At 43.1% G+C, this 20843-nt stretch overlaps 1 protein-coding gene across 3 annotated transcripts in view; it reads right to left on the reverse strand.

The window, feature by feature from the left end:
• Positions 1-20843, reverse strand: part of ARMC1 (armadillo repeat containing 1) — a 69245-nt gene that overhangs the window by 19709 nt on the left and 28693 nt on the right. For all 3 annotated transcript variants that reach the window (XM_082259148.1, XM_082259147.1, XM_082259149.1), the window contains exon 4: positions 5263-5452. In XM_082259148.1, the coding sequence (XP_082115274.1) occupies positions 5263-5452 (190 nt within the window). The remainder of the gene's footprint in view (positions 1-5262; positions 5453-20843) is intronic.

Below are 20843 nucleotides of genomic sequence, written 5' to 3' on the forward strand. Positions count from 1 at the left end.
TAGGGAAAAAATGTTAGTGGCCTCCACCTGTAAAACAAAACCTGTTTTGGAGGTCGTTTCATTGAAGCCCAGCTAGTGCACCTGTTCATTTCATTAACGTCAAAGCAGCTGAAACTGACCCCCCCAACCCCCCGCGCTACTTAACTAACCAGATCAATATCCCAGAAGTCTAATTGACTTGATGCTATACGCCAATTAAAATGTGTTCCTTTAATTTTTTTGAGCAGTGTATATATAGTATCTCATAAAAATGAGTACACCCCTCATTTTTGTAAATATTTTATATATTTTCATGTAACACTGAAGAAATTACACTTTGCTACAATGTAAAGTAGTGAGTGTACAGCTTGTATAATGGTGTAAATTTGCTGTCCCCTTTAAAATAACTCAATACACAGCCATTAATGTCTAAACCGCTGGCAACAAAAGTGAGTACACCCCTAAGTGAAAATGTCCAAATTGGGCCCAAATTAGCCATTTTCCCTCCCCGGTGTTATGCGACTCGTTAGTGTTACAAGGTCTCGGGTGTGAATGGGGAGCAGGTGTGTTAAATGTGGTGTCATCGCTCTCACTCTCTCATACTGGTCAAAGGAAGTTCAACATGGCTCCTCATGGCAAAGAACACTCTGAGGATCTGAAAAAAAAAATTGTTGCTCTACATAAAGGATGGCCTAGGCTATAAGACTGCCAAGACCCTGAAACTGAGCTGCAACATGGTGGCCAGGACCATACAGGGGTTTAACGGAAAAGGTTCCACTCACAACAGGCCTCGCCATGGTCGATCAAAGTAGTTGAGTGCAGGAGGAGGAGAGGAGAGAGAGAGAGGGGAGGGGGGGGGGAAGAGGAGAGAGAGGGGAGGGGGGGGGGAAGAGGAGAGAGAGGGGAGGGGGGGGGGGAAGAGGAGAGAGAGGGGAGGGGGGGGGGGAAGAGGAGAGAGAGGGGAGGGGGGGGGAAGAGGAGAGAGAGGGGAGGGGGGGGGGGGAAGAGGAGAGAGAGGGGAGGGGGGGGGGGAAGAGGAGAGAGAGGGGAGGGGGGGGGGGGAAGAGGAGAGAGAGGGGAGGGGGGGGGGAAGAGGAGAGAGAGGGGAGGGAAGAGGAGAGAGAGGGGAGGGGGGGGGGGAAAGAGGAGAGAGAGGGGAGGGGGGGGAGAGGAGAGAGAGAGGGGAGGGGGGGGAAGAGGAGAGAGAGGGGAGGGGGGGGAAGAGGAGAGAGAGGGGAGGGGGGGGAAGAGGAGAGAGAGGGGAGGGGGGGGGAAGAGGAGAGAGAGGGGAGGGGGGGGGAAGAGGAGAGAGAGGGGAGGGGGGGGGGAGAGGAGAGAGAGGGGAGGGGGGGGGGAAAGAGGAGAGAGAGGGGAGGGGGGGGGGAAAGAGGAGAGAGAGGGGAGGGGGGGGGAAAGAGGAGAGAGAGGGGAGGGGGGGGAAAGAGGAGAGAGAGGGGAGGGGGGGGAAGAAGAGGGGAGAGAGAGAGGGGAGGGGGGGGAAGAGGAGAGAGAGGGGAGGGGGGGGGGAAGAGGAGAGAGAGGGGAGGGGGGGGGAAGAGGAGAGAGAGGGGAGGGAGGGGGGGAAGAGGAGAGAGAGGGGAGGGGGGGGGGAAGAGGAGAGAGAGGGGAGGGGGGGGGGGGAAGAGGAGAGAGAGGGGAGGGGGGGAAGAGGAGAGAGAGGGGAGGGGGGGGAAGAGGGGAGCGCGAGAGAAGGAGAGCGAGAGCGAGAGCGAGAGAGAGAGAAGGAGAGCGAGAGCGAGAGAGAGAGAAGGAGAGCGAGAGCGAGAGAGAGAGAAGGAGAGCGAGAGCGAGAGAGAGAGAAGGAGAGCGAGAGCGAGAGAGAGAGAAGGAGAGCGAGAGCGAGAGAGAGAGAAGGAGAGCGAGAGCGAGAGAGAGAGAAGGAGAGCGAGAGCGAGAGAGAGAGAAGGAGAGCGAGAGCGAGAGAGAGAGAAGGAGAGCGAGAGCGAGAGAGAGAGAAGGAGAGCGAGAGAGAGAGAAGGAGAGCGAGAGCGAGAGCGAGAGAAGGAGAGCGAGAGCGAGAGCGAGAGAGAGAGAAGGAGAGCGAGAGCGAGAGCGAGAGAAGGAGAGCGAGAGCGAGAGCGAGAGCGAGAGAAGGAGAGCGAGAGCGAGAGAGAGAAGGAGAGCGAGAGCGAGAGCGAGAGCGAGAGCGAGAGCGAGAGCGAGAGCGAGAGCGAGAGCGAGAGCGAGAGCGAGAGCGAGAGCGAGAGCGAGAGCGAGAGCGAGAGAGAGAGAGAGAGAGAGAGAGAGAGAGAGAAGGAGAGAGAGAGAAAGAGAGAGAGAGAGAGAGGAGAAGGAGGAGAAGGAGAGGGAGAGGGGGAGAGAGAGAGAGAAGGGAGAGACCTGAACTGTAAAAAAAATCGCACAGAAACCAGAAAGGGTGTACATAATATAAATGGGTACTAATCTTTATAGGTAAAGGATTGCCGATTTCCTCTCGGGGGGATCAGGAAGGAATTTTTTCTCCTGCTGCAGCAAATTGGATCATGCTTTGCTGGGGTTTTTCGCCTTCCTCTGGATCAACTGGGTTTTCTTTAAGGTTTTTATTGGTTGAACCAGATGGACTTGTGTCTTTTTTTCAACCTAACTATGTAACTATATTCACAAAGAAACGCATGCCTAAATCGCATTGTGATTTCGGCACCCATGTGAACACACACTAAGTACTAGGGATGCACCGAAATGAAATTCTTGGCCGAAGCCGAATAATAATAAAATGTTTGGCCGAAGGCCGAATACCGAACGCGGTGTTTTGCATTTTTTCCATTTATTTTGCCAATTTTTTGTCCTCTCTCTTGTCCTCTCGTGTCTCTCTCTCTCTCTCTTGTCCTCTCACTCTCTCTCTCTCTTGTCCTCTCATGTCTCTCTCTCTCTCTCTCTCTCTTGTCCTCTCTCTCTCTCTCTCTTGTCCTCTGTCTCTCTCTCTCCCTAAATGTTACTGTAGGGAATAGGATTCAGTGCACACTGCAGCCTTGTACCATAGGGTTAATGTTAGTGACACTGTAGGGATTGGGAAGGATGCTGGGAATGGAAATCAGGAAGCATGCAGGCAGCCTTGTAAATGTTAATTGCAGATACAGGGCACTGGGCAGGTCAGGGTTAATGTGGTAACATCAATTACTCAGTGACAGTCAGTGTCAGTGTGGACTCGATCAGATTATACAGTGACAGACAGTCTCTCATAGTGGTGGTAGTAGGAGGCTGGAGGTGGACTTGTAGGAGCCTGGAAAGGAGCACAGCCGCATACATACATTACTCACTTGTGCACTGCAGCCCGCCCCACACATTCAGTGAGTCTTACTCTCCTCCCTAGTTTTTTCAATGGCACATTCAGGAAGCCAATCACGCCGTGAGTAGTGGCACAGTGGAACCAATCAGGTGTGCAGGCACACGTGATTGGTTCGCTGTGCAGCTAATCACGGCGTGATTGGCTTCCTGAATGTGCCATTGAAAAAACTAGGGAGGAGAGTAAGACTCACTGAATGTGTGGGGCGGGCTGCAGTGCACGAGTGAGTAATGTATGTATGCTCACCGCTGAAGTGTCCCGGCTTCACCTGCCTAACACGGAAGTCTGTGAGTCCTCCTGTCCTCCTCCGAGTCCCTTCCCCCTGTAAATATCGTGACCTCGGCGATATGAATATCGCCTACGGCCACAGAACGATAGTCAGTATCATATCGACTATCGTTCAGCCCTATTATTCGGCACAAAATTATTCGGCCTTTTGACTTATTCGGCCGAACACCGAAAGTGCTACTTTTTCTATTTTCGGCCGAATAATGTTCGGCCGCCGATTATTCGGTGCATCCCTACTAAGTACATTATATAGGGGGTTGTAAAGCGCTTTAAGGTGTACTAAAACCAGTATTAATAAATCTGTATATAATTATAAAAGCAAATCATATAAATATCCTATTCCGAATTGCAAATAAAAAGGTACTAAAGTGCTTGTGTGCTTCAAGTATAGGTGATATACGTAAACTTAATTTCCAATGCCATCGTGCATATCAAATTATCATCAATCCTTATCATTGTATAAAATGAGGTGCCTTATAGCAAATAAATATACAAAAAAAGTGCAGGTGCATCAATATAAGATCCTAGTATACAACGTGCTTCTATGAATCTATAAGCCAATATGCTTCTTCCAGTGTAAGATGCTAAAATTCGGTATTCCAAAAAATGTATATACAGTATATATAAAATAGTCCAATCAAAAAATTAGAATATAAAGTGATCCGTAGTGCCCTGTGTCTTGTGTGTCTTCAGTGCATACACTTCTAGGTGCTCTAAATGCTCACCTCACTCAGGTAAGTAATACGCCTGTATCACTTAACCAGCGGTGCCTCTGGTTTCTATTCCTCTACCCTTTTTTCATCTCCCTCTGGGACCTGAGCACCTAGAAGTGTATGCACTGAAGACACACAAGACACGGGGAATAGAGGTGGAGGAAAATAAAAAGCACTACGGATCACTTTATATTCTAATTTTTTGATTGGACTTTATGTTTGATTGGACTATTTTATAAATGTATATATTTTTTTTGGAATAGCTAATTTTAGCATCTTACACTGGAAGAAGCATATTGGCTTATAGATTCATAGAAGCACGTTGTATACTAGGATCTTATATTGATGCACCTGCACTTTTTTGTATATTAAGCACTTTATATATTTATTTGCTATAAAGGCACCTCATTTTATACAATGATAAGGATTGATGATAATTTATGATATGCACGGTGGCATTGGAAATTAAGTTTACGTATATCACGTATATACTTATATACTTGAAGCACACGAGCACTTTAGTACCTTTTTATTTACAATTTGGAATAGGATATTTATATGATTTGCTTTTATAATTATATACAGATTTATTAATACTGGTTTTAGTACACCTTAAAGCGCATTACAACCCCCTATATAATATCTTGAACAGCTGTTTTATTTAGCACCAGCTTTAGTATATGCCGCATTGAGGTGTATCTTCACCATCCTCTGTGTTAGCGCAAGAACCATACTCTATATTACACACTAAGTCCAGTTAAAGACTTTTAAGAGCACAGAAGAGGGACCCGAGAAGAGGAGGATCGGGGCCACTCTGTGCAAAAAAAAAAAAAACTGCACAGAGCAGGCAAGTAGAACAGGTTTGTTATTTAAAAAACGAGACTTTACTTTTAATGTTTGCTTGAAGCAGGTGCTGAAAAGCATAACAGACTTACTATATTAGAGATCATGTATTAAACAGCCAAGCTCAATATTTACCGTATCATCAAGGCCATCAATATGTAAAACCACAGTTTTGGCACGTTTATTTGTGGCTCCAAGAAAGAACTGAGCCTTCCGCCTCCGTGAGTTCATCTCATTCATGGAATCCCCATCTGCTGTGCTGGAAGACTGCAAAAGGTCATAGACTTCAGTGGCAAGAAGCTGCGTGTCCCCTGGTGTGGTAGTCCTGTACCAAGGTAAAGACAGACAATCACTAAGACAAGTTCAAGTGTCAGAATAAACACTTGCATCATACACATGAAGGTTACTTTCTGCTTTAGCTTTTCAACTATTTAAATACAGCACAACCAATGGAAAGCGATACAATATGGTAAAGGTAACCAAAAAGCTGAATCTTCAGGTGATTCCATATGCAAAACTTGATCAACTAATAGTTCTTGTCAGGATTGGAGTTACTCAAGCATTTACTTTAAACTAAAAACATCTTATAAATGTAAAGAATTTAAAAAATGGTAATTGTTTATCATACACAGTACTTTTGTACCAAATGTTATTCAGCTTCGGCTTAAATTTACTTTAACAGTCAACTTAATTCTATTTTGTTCCAGATTAAGAGTAATAAACCAGAAGGTATCTTACCGTTTATTTCATTTACTAGAGATCAATCATACACTGAACAAAACTATAAAAACACACCACTTTTGTTTTTGCCCCCATTTTTCATGAGCTGAACTCAAAGATCTAAGACTTTTTCTATGTACGCAAAAGGCCTATTTCTCTCAAATACTGTTCACAAATCTGTCTAAATCTGTGTTAGTGAGCACTTCTCCTTTGCCTAGATAATCCATCCAGCTCACAGGTGAGGCATATCAAGATACTGATTAGACTAGGGCTGCAACTAACGATTATTTTCATAATCGATTAGTTGGCCGATTATTGCTTCGATTAATCGACTAATCGGATAAAAACCTAAAAAAAAAAAAAAAAAAAAAAAGTGTATAATTTAGTTGATATTCTTGAATATCTATATGTAGTGGTAAATATAACTATCCAGCTATATAGTTGGATATTTAATCCACTCTGAAACAGATATATGTATTATTAGAGGTTTAAATGTGGTACATATCAGACTCCGAGATCAATATTTTTAAAAGACCTAAAACACTGTTTTGCAAATTTTCAGACCGGATTTGTATATAATCATGATAGACTCCCTTATTAATAGGCAGGTAGTTTGATACAAAGCTCCCTGTGCCTGCTGTCACTTATGCTGGTAATACACAAATTACATTTTTTTTAGAAAATTTTTAAAAACATTAATCCGATTTTTCTAACCATTAGTGTATATTGGTGTCCAGTGTCAACCACAGTGACAGGAAAATTTGAAGGAGCAGAATAGAAAACTTCTCGATCAAACAAATCTTCAAATAGTGCATGTGGTTTTTGCTCAGAAGTTTTATTCATTTTAAAATTTATTGTTAAAAGCAAGTGGAATTTTCAAACAACACTCGTCCATTCAACAAATATACAAATCATTTTTGAACAAATATAGATGCAAATATTTTTGTCCAAAAATCCAATACATGTATGGGAAGCAGAAGACCTTTAGTAGCAGCAGCATGCTTTTTTTTTTTTCATGTGTATGTATATAAAAAAAATATGCCCACAAGTCGGATATGCAGGATATTTTAACTGGGAGTCAGACATGAAGGTATATGAAGGGTGGAGGGGGGAAAATAACATTTATATATTAAAGTAGTACTAAAAGCTGAGACTTTTTTTTTTTTTTTTTTCATGGATATAATAATTTTAAATACAGTATAATGCACAATACTAATAAACTTTTACTTTAAATGTAATTGTAATGCCTTATATCACCTCTAGTCTATCGGCCTCCACCTTCTCTGGGTTCAGATGCTGATCTTCCCAGCACAGAGCCCTTACAGTGATTGTAAACGTTGGATTCTTTTCCTTTTAACAAAAATCTTGTCATACTTATCCTCTCTGTGTAATGATTTTTCACAGAGCAGCACTGATTCTCCTCTTCTGCCCCCCCCCCCCCCCATGGCACTTCCAGCCCCTTCTGCCTTCAAAGTGCCCCTATAGGAAGCAGCAAAGTATAGTACTGTAAAGAGTGTCCCTATAGCAAGGTTAAAAAACCTCTGCCTTTAGAATCACTTGGTTCCTTCTCTTGCCCAGGACTACATTTCCCATGAGGCATTGCTCCTCAAACATTCACAAGTTCTCTGTCATCTACTGACATGTATGGATGGTTTACTGAGCTGTATGTGTGTTGCACTGTATTTTCTGATATGTAAACAAATAATGCATTCTGTATGAAGGACAACTAATCGGCTGACGATTAATCGATTACGAAAATAGTTGACAACTATTTTCATAATCGATTAGTTGACGATTATAATCGATTAATCGATTAGTTGTTTCAGCCCTAGATTAGACAGCATGATTATTGCACAGGTGTGCCTTAGGGTGGCCACAATAAAGCCCACTCTAAGCCCCGGTTCACACTTGTGCGATGCGGGAAGGCTGCAAATTTGCAGCCTGTTCCCGCATCGCAAACGCACCCCTGGCAGTTCACACTGCCATATGCGATACGCTGGGGGTGTCAATGTAATCTTAACGACACCCCCAGTTTGATCGCATATCGCAGTGCGATCTTGCAGTTCGCACAGGATCGGATCGCACAAGTGTGATGCAGCTGCAAAAAAGGGTCCTGTGCGTCTTTGCTGCGGGTGCGGTGGGAATTTAGCCATACAAAGTGTATGGCTAAACTCGCACCGCACAGCCGATCGCATGTAAAGAAGGAGCAGTGCGCTCCGCCATTACATGCGATCGCCGCAGCCGCATCAGTGTGAACCGGCTCTAAAATGTGCAGTTTTACTGTTTTTGGGGTGGTGTTCAGAAAAACAGTCAGTATCTGGTGTGACCACCATTTGCCTCATGCAGTTCAACACATCTTCTCAAAAAGTTGATCAGGTTGTTAATTGTGGCCTGTGGAAAGTTGGTCCACTCATCTTCTTTGGCTGTGCGAAGTTGCTGGATATTGGCAGGACCTGGAACATGCTGTAGTTTACGCCGATCCAGAACATGTCCAGTGAGTAGGCTTGTGACGGTATCAGATTTTCATGCTGCGATTAATTGATTAAGGTTTTGCCACGGTATACGGTATTATCACGGTATTCTATTATTAAATTTAAATTATTAAATTTCCACCTCACTTCAATTTCATTGCTGAATTTAGGGGCTTTGGTTCACTTATGCACATTATTATATAGTCAGTCAGTACAGACTCTGTGAACCAGGCCTAAAATAGGTCATCAAGCAGTGTCTGGCCTAACTGGTGATAACTGGTCCTGGCGCTCGGCTCCGATCCGATGGCCTGGTCATTAAGAGGGCAAATCCTTGTGGTCAAGAAGTGGTTAAACCTGAAGGAGGTGTTGTTTATAAATGACTTTACTATTGCTTTAGGCCTGGTTCACATGTATGCGGGTTGGCGGCCCACATTTGCACAGGCATAGCAGCCCATTGATTTGAACGGGCTGCTATGCCCTCATTTTCCGCAGAAAAAAGGTGCATGCAGCATTTTTTTAAAATTCAGTGGCCTTGAAATCCATCCTGCTTTTGCACCATGCGACTAACCTGCAGTTCCTGCTCTGGCAAGCTTTCTGCATTTTTTGTAGACACTGCTTGATGGCTATATAATAATGTAATGTGGGCTGCTATGCGTGTGTGTGTGTGTATGTATATATGTGTATATATATATATATATATATATATATATATATATATATATATATATATATATATATATATATAATATATATATATATATATATATATATATATATATATTTATTAGAGCTGCACGATTCTGGCCAAAATGAGAATCACGATTTTTTTAGCTTGGAATAAAGATCACGATTCTCTCACGATTCTCTGTGTAACAAAAAAAAAAAATTGGGATAACTTTACTGTTACGTTTTTTTTTTTTTTTTTTTTTTATTCATTAAAGTCTAATCATTGCGTTTGAAAGACTGCTGCGCAAATACAGTGTGACATAAAATATTACAACAATCGCCATTTTATTCTGTAGGGTCTCTGCTAAAAAAATATATAAAATGTTTGGGAGTTCTAAGTACTTTTCTAGCAAAAAAAAATGATTTTAACTTGCAAACAACAAGTGTCAGAAAAAGATCCAGTCTTTAAGAGGTTAAACTTCCTTTCTCCCTGGCAGAGGGAAGGAAAAGATACAAATGTAAACATTTTTGTTTATAGTTAGGAGACTTAATGCTGAAAGGTGTTAGCTGAGTGAGTGAATGAGTCATCCAGCTCACTGAAATGTATCAATTCACAAGTCAGGCAGACTTGACAGAGAAACTCGGTATTTTAAAAATGCCACAATAACAATACCGTGGCTATGCAATACCGCGATATATCGAATTACCGAAAACCGGCATATGTCTACCAGTGAGTATGCTGGCCATGCAAAAACTGGGGTGTTTTCAGCTTTCAGGAATTGTGTACAGATCCTTGCAACATGGGGTGGTGCAACATGAGGTAATGGTCGTGAATGAATACCACAACAATGTGCCTCAGGATCTTGTCACGGTATCTCTGTGCATTCAAAATTCCATCCATAAAATGCACCTGTGTTCGTTGTCCATAACATACGTCTGCCAATACCATAACCCCACCGCCACCATGGGCCACTCCATCATCAATGTTGACATCAGCAAACGGCTCACCCACTTGATGCCATACACGCTGTCTGCCATCTGCCCTGTACAGTGAAAACCGGGATTTATCTGTGAAGAGAACAATTCTCCAAAAAGCCAGATGCCATTGAATGTGAGCATTGGCCACTCAAGTCGGTTAGGACGACGAACTGTAGTCAGGTCGAGCCCCCCGATAAGGACAATGAGCATGCAGATGAGCTTTCCTGAGAAGGTTTCTGACCGTTTGTGCAAAAATTCTTTGGGTATGCAAAGCGATTGTTGCAGCAGCTGGCTGGGTGGCTGGTCTCAGACGATATTGGGAGGTGAAGATGCTGGATGTGGAGGTCTTGGGCTGGTGTGGTTACACGTGGTCTGCAGTTGTGAGGCTGGTTGGATTTACTGCCAAATTCTCTGAAACGCCTTTGGAGACGGCTTATGGTAGAGAAATGAACCTTCAATTCACGGGTAACAGCTCTGGTAGACATTCCTGCAGTCAGCATGCCAACTTCACGCTCCTTCAAAACATGCAACAACTGTTGAATTGTGCTGTGATAAAACTGCACATTTTAGAGTGGCCTTTTATTGTGGCCAGCCTAAGGCACACCTGTTTAATCAGCATCTTGATATGCCACACTTGTGAGGTGGATGGATTATCGCATCTACAAACTAGGGAAAGATTTATGTCATTTTTATTTTGGTTTTTTTCACTAGTAATAGCAGCGATCAGCGATTTTTAGCGGGATTGCGACACTGCAGTGGACAGATCGGACACCTGACAATTTTGAGGGGACCAGTGACATTATCACAGTAATCAGTGCTAATAATATGCACCGTTACTGTACTGACACTGGCAGGGAAGGGGTTAACACCAGGGGCGATCAAAGGGTTAAATGGGAGCCTAGGGGATGTTTTTTAACTGTGTGGGGGATTTACTCACTCGAACACAGAGACCTTTGTTCCTAAATAGGAGGAACACAGGACCCCTGTGTTCCCCTCTGACAGAGCAGCGGTCTGCCTCGTTTACATCGGCACATCACCGTTCTGTCTCCATGGGGAGCAATCTTGGATGGCCAGTGGATAACGCTTCCACCAGACCTGCTGATTGGCTCCACCTCTTGCCAATCGGCCCGCGCCCCCCCCCCCCCCACACTATCTGCTACATGAAGCGACATGCAGGTACATCGTTTCGCGTAACAGAGCCCACCTGCCGCAGTAAAACTACAATGGCTGGTCGGCAAGTGGTTAAATTAATATAGGTAGCGTAGGATACAGTATGTACAGAGTACATTGAGATAAGCCTAAATCCTGAGGTGTAGGGCAAACAGCCTCTTCAGAGTCCCTCTAGTAGCTAGGCCAGATAATCAGTACAACGTGTCCCAACCAAATGGCCCTTACGTAGGTTACAGGCATATGTGACAGCTTGTCCAGTTGTATCAGTGGTCTCCCTGTCATAGGTCCGCTCCAGTGGCGAACTGATTATAGATTACGACGGGGCCTTTTTACTGGTTTTGCTCATATTAATGCTGAAGTTTGGGTAGTATGCCATTGTGGGAATTTTAACTTCTATTATCAGGTTTTAGTAAATGTGTAATAAAATATATACATGTGTCTTAAAAGTTAAGGCATTCTTTAACTACTTCCCACCCAGGACAATTCTGACATTTCTCGCCTACATGTAAAAATCAGTATTTTATTGCTAGAAAATTACTCAGAACCCCAAAACAGTATATACGGTATGTTCTTTTAGCAAAGACCCTAGAGAATATAATGGTTATGGTTGCAATTTATGTCACACGGTATTTGCTCAGCGATTTTTTCGTACGCAATATTTTTGGAAAACACACTTTAATGAATTTGAATGCAAAAAAATAAATAAAAAATAAACGAATGGCTGTAGAGAAGAGACGACTGCAAACAAACAGGTACAACTTGTATAGGAGGATTTATTTGATTTCCGTAAATCACCTGAGGCCAGTCACTTTACTGGGTATACAGTATGTAAGGGCTTGCAACCACTTTAATCTTACAAATTGGGTAAAGGGGGGTTTTGAGACTTTAAATGAAGGGCATGACAAAGTTGTCATGCTCCTCCATCCCTATATCTATAGCAAAAAAAAAAAAAAAAAAGGGGGGGGGACATTGGGACTTTATATGAAACATATGATTAATGACTGAATATATAATCAACTAAGTGTGTGTGTAATTATATATATATATATATATATATATATATATATATATATATATATATATATATATATATATTACACATACATACATATACACACACACACACACACACACACACACACACAGTACAGACTAAAAGTTTGGACACACCTTCTCATTCAAAGAGTTTTCTTTATTTTCATGACTATGAAAATTGTAGAGTCACACTTCAAGAGGTAGTCACCTGAAATGGTCTTCCAACAGTCTTGAAGGAGTTCCCAGGGATGCTTAGCACTTGTTGGCCCTTTTGCCTTAACTCTGCGGTCCAGCTCACCCCAAACCATCTCGATTGGGTTCAGGTCCGGTGACTGTGGAGGCCAGATCATCTGGCGCAGCACCCCATCACTCTCATTCTTGGTCAAATAGCCCTTACACAGCCTGGAGGTGTGTTTGGGGTCATTGTCCTATTGATAAATAAATGATGGTCCAACTAAACGCAAACCGGATGGAATAGCATGCCGCTGCAAGATGCTGTGGTAGCCATGCTGGTTCAGTATCACTAGCAAAGCACCCCCACACCATCACACCTCCTCCTCCATGCTTAACGGTGGGAACCAGGCATGTAGAGCCCATCCATTCATCTTTTCTGCGTCGCACAAAGACACAGTGGTTGGAACCAAAGTCTCAAATTTGGACTCATCAGACCAAAGCACAGATCTCCACTGGTCTAATGTCCATTTCTTGTGTTCTTTAGCCCAAACAAGTCTCTTCTGCTTGTTGCCTTTCTTTAGCAGTGGTTTCCTAGCAGATATTCTACCATGAAGGCCTGATTCACACAGTCTCCTCTTAACAGTTGTTCTAGAGATGTGTCTGCTGCTAGAACTCTGTGTGCCATTGACCTGGTCTCTAATCTGAGCTGCTGTTAACCTGGGATTTCTGAGGCTGGTGACTCGGATGAACTTATCCTCTGCAGCAGAGGTGACTCTTGGTCTTCCTTTTCTGGGGCGGCCTGCATGTGAGCCAGTTTCTTTGTAGCACTTGATGGTTTTTGTGACTGCACTTGGAGACACTTTCAAAGTTTTCCCAATTTTTCGGACTGACTGACCTTCATTTCTTAACGTAATGATGGCCACTCGTTTTCCTGTACTTAGCGGCTTTTTTCTTGCCATAATACAAATTCTAAACAGTCTATTAAGTAGGACTATCAGCTGTGTATCCACCTGACTTCTGCACAACACAACTGATGGTCCCAACCCCATTATAAGGCAAGAAATCACACTTATTAAACCTGACAGGGCACACCTGTGAAGTGAAAACCATTTCAGGTGACTACCTCTTGGAAGTGTGACTCTACAATTTTTCGTAGTCATGAAAATAAAGAAAACTCTTTGAATGAGAAGGTGTGTCCAAACTTTTAGTCTGTACTATACTATATATATATATATATATATATATATATATATATATATATATATATATATATATATATATACACACACATATACACACACACATATACATATTTTACAGGTTACCAGTTTAGAATTACAAAGGAGGTACAGCGTTAAAATTATTGCTCTCACTAGAACATTCACAGCGATACCTCACGTGCGTGGTGCAAACACCATTTAGGTGCAACCTATGTATGCATTCGCTTCTGCGTGTGAGCAAGAAGGGACGGGGTGCTTTAAACCTTTTTATTATTTTTTAGATTTTGCCCTTCATTTTTTTTTAGTTTTTTTTTTTTTTATTGTGTAATTATTCCTTGTAATAGAAGTATTGCATTACAGGTCCTCTTTATGGGAGACATCTGGGGTCTATAACCTCAGGTATCTCCTCTACCCTGGAAAGCTTGAGATATAAAAAAAAAAAATAAAAAAAATAAAATGGATTTTACAATAAGTCAAAAATCCCATTTTCTCTTTCGTTTCGTCATCTCCGCTGACACCCGCTGCTATCCGATCCCGTCTGTGAAATCCGGACGGATGGAAACCCTATTTTCCATCTGTCTGAAGGATAGGATCGGATGAAAATGGACAGGCAGTCCGTTCTCCTCCAACCTCCCCATAGAGAAGAGCGGGGATCTGACAGCTCTGTCTCTGCACACAGATCGGAGACGGAGCTGTCTTCCGCTTGCTCAGCGGGAATGGGCGGATAGATCCCCCGCTGTGCAAAACGGACTCTGTCGGGCGCACCGCCCGTGTGAAAGGAGCCTAAAACAGACCCTTAATTTGGTCACTCTTTATTGATTTTTGACTGTGGCAAGGTAAATTGATCAGACATGGAGAACTTTTTTGATTATTTCTGATCGATCAAATATCTGTGTTTGTGCCAGAGAGATTGTTTCATAGATTATTTAAGTAATTGTTTCTAATAGAACTCCTATTTTCAATCAATACATGTGTGTTGTATCACTCAACGTTTTTTTGATAATGAATCGTTTGCGATTTCTTGTACATAGATCGTTTAAACAAGCCTTTTTCAACCAGGGTGCCCAGGCACCCTGGTGTGCCTTGAGGTTTCTTCAGGGGTGCCTTGGCAAAATGCCTAAAAATTGCCAAAAAGTGGTATACAAGCTGGTTTGTAGATGAGGACTGCCTTTTTAGTTACACTAGTCAATGACATCATCAGTTGATAAAAAAGGATGTCAGTCGCCTGCATAGAATCCTTGTTTGACCCTCCCCTGCCCCTCTCCATCAGCATTGGGAGTCACATTAGCTGAGCGATGGAGAAAAACAGAGGGAGAAGAGAAACATTGGACTACTAGTCAGAACCAGTTTGCAAAAGTGTATTTGCTTTGTAAGAATAAATCACCTCCAACGTTGGGTGTCCTATTTGGACTTGTGGATATTGCTGCATTATGTAAAACTATTAGAACAGCTTTTACATTTCAGAATTGGGTGCCTTGAGACTGTACATCACTTTTATAGGGGGCCTTAACTGAAAAAAGGTTGAGAAACACTGGTTTAAACTAGGGATCGACCAATTATCGGCAAAGCCGATATATAGAGGGGCGATATGCACTTTTCCCAATACAGTAAAACCTTGGATTGCGAGCATAATTCGTTCTGGAAACATGCTTGTAATCCAAAGCACTCTTATATCAAAGCAAATTTCCCCATAAGAAATCATGGAAACTCAGATGATTCGTTCCACAACCATTTATTCATAAGTCCTTCAGTTTATAGTCCATATAAAAAGATTATAGCATTGCGAGAGGTTATATAACCATAAAATGACCATCCACAAATAGCCGCTTCCACAAGGGGATTAGAAGCAAAATCCAGCAGGAGCTACAGAGTATGAAAGAGAAGAGAGGCGCCTCTAAGTGTAGCAATATGGTTCCATTTAATGAAGGTACAACATTTAGCAACTCACATGGTTGATGAATAAAACAGGCACATCTAAGTATGCAGGCATCCGGGGTAAAGCTGTTCACATAGACCATCTTCTGCACCGCCGGCTGCCAGTCTGTAATCCTGACCGGGAAGACCACCCTGCAGTAAAGCGATCTGAAAGCGAGGGGCAGCATGGAAGGGATGACGTAGATGGTGGTGTGGAGGACGGTCTATGTGGACAGCTTTAGCCTGGATGCCTGCATCCTTAGATGTGCCTGTTCCAATCATCAACCATCTGAGTTGCTAAAGTTTGTACCTTCATTAAATTTAACCATATTGCTACACTTAGAGGTGCCTCTCTTCTCTTTTCTACTCACCTGTGACTTGAGGCTACTTGTATATCAAGACATCGCTTGTAAACCAAGTCAAAATTTATTTGAAAATTTTGCTTGTCTTGCAAAGCGCTCTTAAACCAAGTTACTCTCAAACCAAGGTTTTACTGTATATCGGAATCAGCCCCATTTCGGGAAAGAGCTTGTACCGTAGTGATGCCTCCAGCTAGAGGCATCACCCAGTTACTGGTGTCCATAGCCGACGGTCAGCTGTCTTGTAATGACAACCGATGCGGCTGAGAAGCCGCTCGGTTGTCATTACAAGGAGTGGGAGGGGACGTCCCTCCCCCTCCCGCAGCTCGCCCGGGTCTCCCGTCCCACCAGGAGACCCGGTTAACCAGCCTACACAGCCACCGAAGACCTGATCAAAGCCGCATTTGGCTCGGATCGGGTCTCCATGCAAAAACCCTGAAGTGAAGTGATGTCATCAGTGACATCATTTCCAGGTACTGTCTGGCGCCAGATTAAAAACAATGACAGCATTCAAAACAGCCAAACTTGGCGTTTTGAATACTTTTAAGTGCAGAGGAGGGGTTTGGGGTCTTTTAGACCCCCACATCCCTCCACAAACGTACCTGTCAAAAAGAAAAAAAAATGTACAAAAATATCGGCCTATACCGATATGCATTGGCCAAAATATCGGTATCGGCAACAAAAAAACGATATTGGTCGATCACTAGTTTAAACCAATACAGCACATGTACAGATACTATAATGAAGACCTGGATAGCAGTAAAACCCAACAGGGGTTCTAATCTTTCTCAACTAAAAAAATGTTTGCCTGGACAAACACTAAGTATTGGTTGGCTTCAATAAAATAAAATGCCTGAAATGTACTACTATTAATGACTTCAACATGAGCAAAAAACACTGAAGTGATACCCTGATGCGGATAGGCTTCTTGTTCTAACAAATGACATTTTTGGCTTTAAGCGACAGCTGATAATTAAACTTGTATTAAACGTTCCTAATCACCTTAAGTGAATACTAATTGGAAAGAACAGATTAGTGGAATAGATTTTCCTCAGCCTGTTAAAGGCAGATGATCTAGCAAAGACGGGTGTTCTATTTCTTCATGAGCTGAATTATTTAAACATGTAGATTATCGTATGCTATGGAGAAGAAAATGTAATAAAGAAAAAGTTTGGCCTTTGCAACATAAAACAAAGCTGTTACCAGAGGGAAGAGCCTTCTTTACAGGCCATAAAATTCAATTATTTAACAACAGTTGAAGCTGCTAGTTTTAATGTAGTTCATATGGACACATTAAAATGTGTGAAGCATGCATAAATACCAGCATTGACAAAGTGCTCTGCTCTTGATTATGCTCAGCATCGGATGCACTCAGTGTTATCTCTGTATGGAACTGTGGAAGGTGTCACTTCTGCTCTTCGGAAAAGTCAAGTAAATATGTCTTTAAGCTTGACTTGAAGTCAGACTTGGCATTTTATGTTTCTGCTGACAAAGAGTTCCCAAGTTGACATAACATAAATGTCTTTAAAGTTTAGTTTCTTTTTGGAAACCAGATTAGCCCTTTACTGCCGGGGGGCCTACACAAACATTTCTTCCATCCAAGCTGAGTGCAGTCAGGCAAGCAAAGAGGGTTGAAGGAGTTAATGTTTGGAATGTCTTGCTGCAGGAAAGATGCAAACATCAGACATTGTTCTGATATGTTCTACAACTGCAAATTCATTGAGGCAGATTATATGAAAATTAGTGTAATTGTGAACACAATTATCAGGAGAAGGAGGCATATTTAACCTAGGCAAGCATTTGCTAATCTACTCTTTAACCTTCCCGATGTCAAAGTCTTGTGTACTGCTCATGACATTTTATAAATGTCTTTTATTCTGGGATGTTTATTTATCAGCCACATTTCAATGTACATGGTATTTGTATACACAGAAACAAAATTTAATAATTCCAAAGGTCATGGCTATTGCCATTTGTTGGCATGTTTGTATTTTAAAGGGCAAGCACAGCATCAAAACTATAGTTTTGTTATACCTAAAGTAGGTTATTTGCTATGACTAATGTTTAACCAAGTGATTTACTGTAGAAAAATGGTTGTTCCATCTTAGAAAATTCAGCTCAGTACTGTATACAATCTGCACAGAGGTCTCTAAATGAGACACTAGCTTTATTGCTGTAAGGCTTCAATTATAACTAAAGCCCCGCACACACGCACAGATTGTTGGCCGTAAATTGTCGGCCAACGTCCGATCTGCCGATTGTAGGCTTGTTAGTATGATGCTTCCGACAACCAACTGCGAATTTTCGGCCGAAAAAAATCTGGTGTGCATGCTATAAAATTGTTGTTGGCCAACAAAGAACGGCCGATTGTTCCTCAGTCAGTACAGATTTCGGCAGACAAAAATCAGATGAGCAAGACTGGGCATGCTCAGAGAAGAAAAAACACACGGAAAGTCAACCATCACATGACATCACTTCTGAAGTTGGTTTTTGTTGGCCAACAAAAGTCCAGTGCAAGTCTAGAGCACATTTCAACCAACAAACAACACTGGACAAAAGACGGCCGATCGGTTGGCCAACAATCTGTGCGTGTGTACGGATCTTAAAAAGGACAAACTTTTTCTTTAGGGCTCTTTCACACGGTCCGCATTCTGTTGCGGACCGTGCTCTGCTCAGCGGGGATCGATTCGCCGATCCCCGCTGAGCCGGCGGATGACAGCTCCGTCTCCGCACACGAGCGAAGAGGGAGGTGTCAGAGCCCCGCTGCTCTCTATAGGGAATCGGATGAGAGCAGACCGCCTGTCCGCTCTCATCCGATCCGATCCCCAGGACGGATGGAAAATACGGTTTCCATCCGTCCGGATTTCACGGACAGGATCGGATGCGGATGGCAGCGGGTGTCAGCGGACATGTCACCGCTGACATCCGCTGCTCCATAGGGCTGAATGGGGCATCCAATCAGATCCGCCTAAAAAACTGACAGGCGGATCTGATCGGAACTCTCGTGTGAAAGAACCCTTACTTTTAAATAGAGTGGAGCGAGAATATTATTTGCCGGTTGTCACCAATCCTCTCCTCACACTGACAGCGCGTGAGGAGAGGAGAGCCGATAAGCAGCAATCCACACAAGGGGCATCTACACCAATAATCGGGGCACTGATCTTCAGCGAGCAGATTATCATTGCAGCCCCAACAGGTCCCACCAGTGCTGCCAATCAGTGCCCACCAGCGCCGCCTCATCAGCACACATCAGTGAAGGAGAAAAATTACTTATTTACAACATTTTATAACAGAAACAAAAGAAAAACGTTTTTTTTCTTCAAAATATTCAGTCTTTTTTCATTTGTTTAGCAAAAAAAAAAAAAAAACAGGGGCAATTAAACACCCCCCCCCCCCCCAAAAAAAAAGAAGCTCTATCTGTCTCAAAGAAATGATAACAATTTAATTTGGGTGCAGTGTTGCATGAATGCGCAATTGTCATTCCAAGTGTAACAGCGCTGAAAGGTGAAAATTGACCTGGTCAGGAAGGGGGTGAAAGTGCCCAGTAGGCAAGCGGGTAATGGAAACTGTGGCTGTATGAACCTTTTCATGAGGAAAATAAAGAGGCAGCTCATCCTTCTCATAAGATCAGGAGTCCTGGCATCACTTTTTCTATACTTGCTCCCACTCACAAGTCAAGAAATTAATAATGCCTGAGACAGCCAGGGAGGTAGCATTTTCATGAGATCAGCAATGGGAATCTACAGATTTCTTTTACTACAGTTTTAACACAAAGTCACAAACACAAAGCATCATATAAGGATATTCAGAAGAGAATTGCAGACTTTAAAGTGATTGTAAAGTCTATTTAAAAAAAAAAAAACACAATCATGTCATACCTGCTCTGTGCAGTTGGTTTTGCACAGAGCAGCCAGGCTCCTCCTCCTCTCAGGTCCCTCTTCGCTGTTCCCAGCCCTTCACTGCCGTCAATTGCCACCACAGCAACAGCCTGCTATGGGGGCACCCGAGCCGAGCTGCAGCTTCGTGTATCTATTCTGACATGGAGCTGCCGTTCAGCCCCGCTCCCTCTCCAATGGCACCACGGCTGTGTCTCACCCAATCAGAAGGGAGAGTCCCGGACAGCGATTACCGACTGGGTACTGTGATCTCTGTGATTGGTCACAGGATCCATATGGTAAAGGGCCAATAATAGCTACCACAAAAGTAAACAACGGCATCATGAATGGATGTTTAACACCGATTGCTTAGGTAGTGATCATCACTGTATAAGCAATCGTAGTGTAAAAAAAAAACCAAAATCATCCTGATCGGGTGATACAGAGCAGTACAGTGTCATTATGGTGAAATTCAGTAGGTTTAAAAAACTATATACCATTTTTTTTTTTTTTGCATAATGTCCCCAGAGCAAGTGCAGCGTCACGCACAATAGCTGGCTGCTCTAATATCACTGTATGTCAGTGCCGCTAGCCATTGCCTCTGATCACTGCTACAGCAGTACAGTGTCACCAGACCAGTGCTGACAGTCAATATCCCTAATCATGGTCGCAACAGTCACAGCGTCCTGGATCACCGCTGCACTAGTCACAGTGTCCCTGATTGCCGTCACTCATCTTAGTGTCACCAGACCAGCGTATGTCAGAAAACGTATTCCTTATCCCCGCCACAGCACTTACAGTGTCATTAGACTAGAGTAACCCAGCAACAGTGTCTGATTGTAGGCATACCAGCCCCATTAGCCCCAGTGTCACCAAGCCAGTGTAGGTCAGCAGCAGTGACACAGAGAAAGAGATGTAAACCGCTCAGGCAGTTGGAACTTCACAGAGAGCCATGGGTGCAGGACCTCGGATCGCCACCACAAACAGGATACAAGAGAAATGGCAGCACACCAAGCGATGGCTCGCGATGAAAGGCTTTATTGAACAAGGATGCAAGGTACAGCAAAATGGATGGTAGACATGTTTGACACGACTCACAGCGTGCTTGTTTACTAAGTGAACAAACATGCTGTG

This window comes from Pelophylax lessonae (genome assembly GCF_965119305.1).
Source record: "Pelophylax lessonae genome assembly, chromosome: 5".
In the NCBI taxonomy this organism is placed as follows: Eukaryota; Metazoa; Chordata; class Amphibia; order Anura; family Ranidae; genus Pelophylax; species Pelophylax lessonae.